The sequence below is a fragment of the Aedes aegypti genome, chromosome 2, assembly GCF_002204515.2.
Source record: "Aedes aegypti strain LVP_AGWG chromosome 2, AaegL5.0 Primary Assembly, whole genome shotgun sequence".
Classification (NCBI taxonomy): Eukaryota; Metazoa; Arthropoda; class Insecta; order Diptera; family Culicidae; genus Aedes; species Aedes aegypti.
This window is the reverse complement of record NC_035108.1, coordinates 186933705-186940354: the sequence shown is the minus strand read 5'-3', so window position 1 is coordinate 186940354 and position 6650 is coordinate 186933705. Positions and strand designations below refer to the sequence as shown.

Here is a 6650-nt window from a genome sequence, read left to right as displayed (position 1 = left end):
TGTGATGCATTAGAGACATGAATTTTCGGTAGTGTCAGTCATTATGGTAGAAATCATTGCTTCGAAAAGTTGTCAAATTTACACATGAACTATACGCAATTTTCGCCAAGACCTTAAATTTTATTAGCTCGTGAATATGGGAAAGATGATGATTTAAAAATGTTTCATCAACAAATATTTATTTTAAATTTTTAAAACATGAGTCATTCCGATCAATGTTACACCACTGATCAATGGATTATGGTAATTATTAAAATGTATTGTATTGTTACTGTATGCAAACATGATCGCTTCCTTAACCGTGATCTAATGTTTAGTTTGCACTAATGTTAGGGGACAATTACTCAATTAATATGCATAGAAAATGTACGTCACGCACGCGGGTATAAATGCTCATTTAACAGCTCGTCGAGAGCGTGTCGGAGATCAGTATTAATTAACTCGGGCCTACAATCAGACTTGACGCGTAAACGCATCGAAAATGACTGAGCTACGAGGTCAACGCGCTGTGATTACCGGTGGTGCTAGAGGAATCGGTTTTGGCATAGCTGAGGAACTTCTCAAAAGTGGTGTTTCGGTTGGGCATCAACTCTCAGATTAAGGCAGTTTTATGTGTTTATAATGTGTTTTTTACCCGCAGAAAGTATTAATTCTGGATCTCGGAGATCATTTGAATGAAACAAAGAAAACGTACCTGATGACTTGCAATCCGGAAGTGAATATTTTCTACAGTCAGTGCGATATTACTGACAAGCAACGACTGGAAAAGGTCCTCCGTCAAGATGCAATCCAGTGGCTGGGTTCGATCGATATTTTTGTAAACTGTGCCGGAGTCATTGACGAGCTCGATCCAGCTAGATGCATTGCAGTCAATTTGGTAAGAACCATTCTGTTGTACCGATAGTAATAGACAATGTTTTGCAAAACGCTTTTAGATCATTGTTGGATCAGTTTGAATGCAATTTTCGAACAATTAGGTTGTGTAATGATGAGAAAGTTACAGTTTTTCGTAGCTTTCTCGAAATAGTATAACCCGTTTTTATTACACCTCAACATGTAAGTGAATGCTTCCAAGGCAAAGTATACGCTAGTAGGTGAAGCCGAGCGTGACAGGGCTCAAATGACCTTCGGACCGACCTCACGAAACACTCGTATAAATCCTGAACCAACCGTTAGACTGATGTTCTCAGTACAGGTTCCGCCGTCAGCATCTCCACCTCCTCCGTAGTCTAACCAGTTATCGCAAGGACGACGTCACCTGCGAACCCAGACAACCAGAAATCGCATGAAAGTTCACGTTACAACTCGTTTATTCATACTAATTACATCAAACCCGCAAAACATCGTGGATAAACTCGTCAGATTGATGAGTTTCATCGCATAAAACACTTCTTTTCTGAGTTCATTTGTACATTTTGTTTCGTCTCGTAAGTAAGTCGGATCAATCCGTAGCAGCTGTCAAATCAACATTTGTTATCATAAGTTAAGTCGCATGAGATCACAGGTTAGTTCAGTAGAATATTTATACACTCGCATTGTATGTTATTATTCATCACATAATATATGCACGCATATCGCCTCCACTTTTGTACGTAGAAGGCCTTTTCGCGACATCTTATAAGTGAAATTTTGCACATATAAAGCCTCCAGGTGATTTCGTTATACGTACATTTTGGTTGTCTGGGAACCCGACGATCGCAACTCCATTCGGCAGTGTCAAGGTTAGCACTCCATCGTACATCATATTCCCCAGTTTTGGATCCTGTGGAACTCCCGCCGTTACTTTGGTTGAAATCCGTCCCAGGTTTGTCTCGTAAACCAGTACCCGGTTCTGAAAGTAGCTTTGCTTATATTCGGGGACCCGCATTCTGTGTAGGGCTGCGGCGATGGCTTCCTAACTGGCACTGTTGAACGCGTTCTTAACATCTATTGTTACCACTGCGCAGTATTGAATGACGAGTGCCTTTCTTCTTCTGCTTGGACGCTATCTCCGCGCACGCGATGACTGTCAGAATAGCATCCACCGTCGAAATCTTTTTACGGAATCCAAACTGCCTTTTCGAAAATCCGTTTTCACCTTCCGAGTAAATCGTCAGCCTGCTGAGGATGACATTCTCCAGAAGTTTATCAAGAGTATCCAGCAAGCATATTGGTCTCTATGAAGTAACACTAGCTTCTGCACTTTCCATCGGTCTGGGAAACAGTTTTCCGCTAGACACTTCTGCAACGCTATCCTAAATATATCTGAGAATACCAAGATTGCTGACCTTAGCACGTTAGGGGTACCATCTGTGGGTGGCCACGCAGTGGGAGCATGCGTAGGAAAGAGACCGTCCACTATCAACTTTAGTTTGTCGGGGCACATTTCAGCTGGTGTTACTGGGCCCTTAATCTTCGCCATCACTACTCGATAGGCGTTGCCCCAGGGATTTGCGCCAGTTTCCCGGCACAACTCCTCGTAGCAGTTCGATTTACTTGTCGCTATCTCCCGTTTGAACGCGGCTCTGGCCAGCCGGTAGGTCACCTTACGCTCTTCCATGCTGGCTTCCGATCTAGCTCTCTGCACGCGTCCTCTGGCTCTTAAGTAGGCTGCACGGAGGGTGCTGGGTCTGTCGTTCCACCATTATGCAGGACGCCGCTGATTCCTCGGCATAGTTGCGTCACTCGCTCTCGTCAACGCTTCTGTCAGGTCTCCTGCATCCATGTTTGGAGCGTCGCTTACTGCTCGGTGTGGTTTGACCAGAAGATCCTCGTCGAAATGCTTCGTCTTCCACCTACGTTCCCCATTCCTCCTCTACCATACTGCACAACAGTTGTGTTACTTCTCTGGCCTATGAAGTAGTGGATCGTTAGATGGTCACTGTGGGTGCATTCTTCGCTAACTCTCCAGTTCATTTTTGTAATAAGCGACGGGCTGCAAAGGGCCACGTCGATGATGGATTTCCTACCGTCTTTGCGAAATGTTCCACCGAGATCGTCGTTGCGCAGCCTTACGTCGAGCTTCGCTAAACCTTCCAGTAAACTGTATCCTCTCGCGTTGGTCAGTCTGATACCCTACTTTACGTCCCAAGCATTGAAGTCTCCTCCGATGATAACCGGCGTTCGGCGTCGGTTAGCACATCCAACATCTGGGTGTACTGCTCCAGTGTCCACCTCGGGGGCGAAGATTCCGTTAATTAAAAGTAACACCATTTCTCGACGTTTCATGCAAAAAAAAAAGGTTTTGGTGGAAAAAAAATGTATGGAATTTTTTTTTGCACGGGCGTGTAAAAAAACCGTGCAAAAACAGAATCGGGTCACTGCCGTTATTCTGCTTGCTCATGGTCGTTTCTCTGCTTTTTGGGATCTTTATGTTCTCCTGGTGTATCCCTCGTTCTTTTCTCCGAGCGGATTGTGGGATTACTCATAGGCGTCACAAGGGCTGTTGCATTCACCGGGTCCAATACCTTTTCAGCGTTTTCCGCTCTAAAGCTAGGTATGCTGTTTAGCACAAGAAAAGTAAAAATTTCTGCTCAAGAAATGGTCAAGAAATTTTCTACAGTGAGCTTCATTTGAAATGACATTTCTTTTCAACAGCGTACTGCGATCAAAGAAAAATGCTTTTCTTGAGCATTTCTTGTAAGAAATTTCCCACGCATCGAGATTGGCGATTACTTTTCTGTTGAAGCAGGTCCGTCACACTCGGGCTCAGATTGGGTACCACTTCTAGTACTGCATTTCGTCCCTCGGTAGTACAAAAGGTACCCAAGTTTGACAGATCGCAGTACACTTTTCACGGCATTTTAGATTACCTTATGAGCCATAAAATTTTGGGCAACTGCAAGGGACATGGAGGTCTTTAATTTGTCTTTGGTTGAAGTGCATACTTCCCATAATTCGCAATTCCTTCTGTCCGCGTTCTGCGGCTGTAACGGTGTACTTGATGCTCGTGACCAGCTGTTTGATCCTGAGGTGGACATTGTTTTAGTCTTGAAGAACTCATAAAGTTCTCATTACTTCCGACAACTCCGGTCTCTCATGTTGCCGGTCTTTTTGAACAGTGCTACTCTCCGACTTTGGTGTGAACACTTAACTCAGGAAGCCTGCATCCCGCTGGTTTCCCGGTGGCTCACTCGGTGTGCTGCATCTGCTAGTGCTGGCTGCTACCGTCTGTGGTATCACTGGCGATCTCTGCATCTATCCGTTCCTTGCAAATACTATCGCGTCTTCGTTTCTTCCATCAGATTCACTATCCAAATTTATTTGCTCCATTCGATTGGGTCCTTTCTTCGGGTCACTATCTTCACTCGTTGTATATAGTCGGCTCTCGTGATCCCATGGTTGCCTAAGCAGGGATGACATGCTTGGGTTGACACAATCCTTCATGGGGGTTATGTTCAGAGCCGGATCGGCGTAAGTCAGGAATATTACATTTGAGCCTACTACTCACCGAGGTTGGTGACGAGATTCGATCGTACACGCAGGCCTGCTAAGGTTTTATCAGGACGGAGGCCGTTTCCTCATAGTCCTACTCGCCGTTTCAAGTTGGTATCACCCTTCCTTACTCAGGGAACAGTAGAGTACACTGCCAGCCCACGACTGTTAGTCGACGTACCCAATCCGTAATACGTGTCCTGTCTGTTGTTCTGCGCAGTAACCAGTATACCATAATCAGGATTTCATTGGAATCCATCCTGATGTGCCGGTTGGCAGTCCCGATGGCTAAGGTACTTTGAAAGCGGTACATTGTCGCTTGTTCAGGGCTACTTGCAGAAATATGTTTTTTTTTGTAGAAATTCAACAGATGAACCCCCGCCACCTCCTAGGTTGACCATGCTTGAGCCCCTGGTCAGATGGGCCAGAAGCTCGGCCACCTCCCGGAGGAAGAGCTATCATGCTCAAAACAAAACGGTATTAGTGGAAACTATTTGTGTCTCTTACTCTTGCAGACGGCTCTGATAAATTGCTCAATGATCGCATTGGATTTGATGACCAAGGAAAAGCAAGGCCGCGGAGGAACCATCGTGAACATTGCATCAGTGGCTGGTTTGGAAGGTATTCCATGCATGGCTACCTACTGTGCCTCGAAAAGCGGAGTAATTGGATTCACTAAATCAGTTGGGGTATGTTAAAATCAAATTTAATTCTTCAGACCTTAGTAAACTGTTCTAACTCTTAACTTTTAAAGGTGGAACCAGTTTTCGACCTGACAGGTGTCAAAATGATGGCGATCTGTCCTGGAGCTACCGAAACGGACATGTATAAGCAATCAGCGAAAATAAGTTACTCTTTCCCTGCCTTGAGTCCGATCATTGATCAACTTTTACAATCGATGCCATTGCAACCGTATGACTTGATGCCAACTCGCTGAAAAATTACCAGTGATGATTGTTCTTTTATTTTCTTGTAGACCAACAGCCGTAGGGAAAGCCGTTGTTCAAACAATAATCGGAGGAAAAACGGGATCGGTTTGGATTTCAGCGAATGATTGTGTTACCGAAGTGCAGTATGATTCTATGAAATTTCTATAAATCAATGTTTTCAGCATGAACATTTTGTGTTGTTTGAAATGAACTTCTTCATGTGTTTGACGATAATGGATAATTGGTCACTTACTTTTGATGATCAACGAGTGTTCAAGAAAAAAAAGAGAATATTTTCAGTCATATGGTATAAATTATTCAGTATGCTTTAGGGCCCTATTTTATAAGTCGAGTCGACCAAAAACTACTCGACTGGAGTCACTATCGACCAAAAATTTTGCTCGACTTGGCTCTGTCACTCGAGCTTATCGACAGTTGTCACTCTATGTGACTGGATTACTATGGTAGTCGAGGGGTGACATCTGAAATATGCATGCTTACTTTGATCGACAATGACTACAGACGAGTCACATGAATCCACTCAATATACAAAATAGACCCCTTAGTGAAAACATAAAGTTTATTCTTAAAAAAAAACGTCTACAAATATTGAAAAATGGGCCCTGATTAGACGTACGACACAGCTTTGTCGTGATGCTCTCACAAGAGCGCTGAACCACACTGACGTCCATCTTCCGAATACATCCATCTTCCGAATCCTCTTAGTCAACTGCTTGGTCGTATACCTGGTTCGCCCATTGTTTTTGTACACTAGGGCAGTTAGGGAGCTGAAAAAAATTCTCAATGGGATGGCACTGGGGCAAGTTGGTCGGGAGCATTTCTCTCGGTACGTACGATGAAATCGTAAAACCATACAACACGCTCGCGATGAATGAGTTTCATGTTAAAAAAGGAGATAATAATCATTCCAAAATGATGTCCACATATGAAGCTGCTGTGAAATACGTTTGATATTTGTATTCCTTTCGAATATCACCGCACACACTTAGTTTTGATTACCGAAGTCGGTATTTTTTTACTGGGTTCTTAAACGGCATAGTTAACTCGGTAATCACTTTTTCTACCGAACACTCCGCAAACGCAAAAGCTCCTGTCAACTTTAAAATGCCGATTTAGGGCCCTATTTTGTAAGTCGAGTCGACCAAAAACGACTCGACTGGAGTCACTGTCGACCAAAATTTTTGCTCGACTCGGCTCTGTCACTCAAGTTTATCGACAGTTGTCACTGTATGTGACTGGATTTTTATGGGAGTCGACGGGTGACATCTGGAATATGCATGCTTACTT

At 43.8% G+C, this 6650-nt stretch overlaps 1 protein-coding gene across 1 annotated transcript; it reads left to right on the top strand.

Moving 5' to 3' along the window:
* Positions 1-410: 410 nt before the first annotated feature.
* LOC23687728 (alcohol dehydrogenase 2) lies at positions 411-5568 on the top strand. Its single transcript, XM_021843433.1, has 5 exons — positions 411-577; positions 641-877; positions 4929-5102; positions 5168-5325; positions 5390-5568. Exons 1-5 carry the CDS (start codon positions 482-484, stop codon positions 5508-5510), a joined length of 786 nt encoding a protein of 261 aa, XP_021699125.1. The 5' UTR covers positions 411-481; the 3' UTR covers positions 5511-5568.
* Positions 5569-6650: the final 1082 nt, after the last annotated feature.

Bases quoted from the DNA above. Each gene is read 5' to 3' on its own strand.
- LOC23687728 (XM_021843433.1), top strand. From the start codon at position 482: ATGACTGAGCTACGAGGTCAACGCGCTGTGATTACCGGTGGTGCTAGA. The intron at 5,103-5,167 runs GTATGTTAAAAT...TAACTTTTAAAG, and splicing joins GATTCACTAAATCAGTTGGG to GTGGAACCAGTTTTCGACCT. The intron at 5,326-5,389 runs GTATGACTTGAT...ATTTTCTTGTAG, and splicing joins CAATCGATGCCATTGCAACC to ACCAACAGCCGTAGGGAAAG.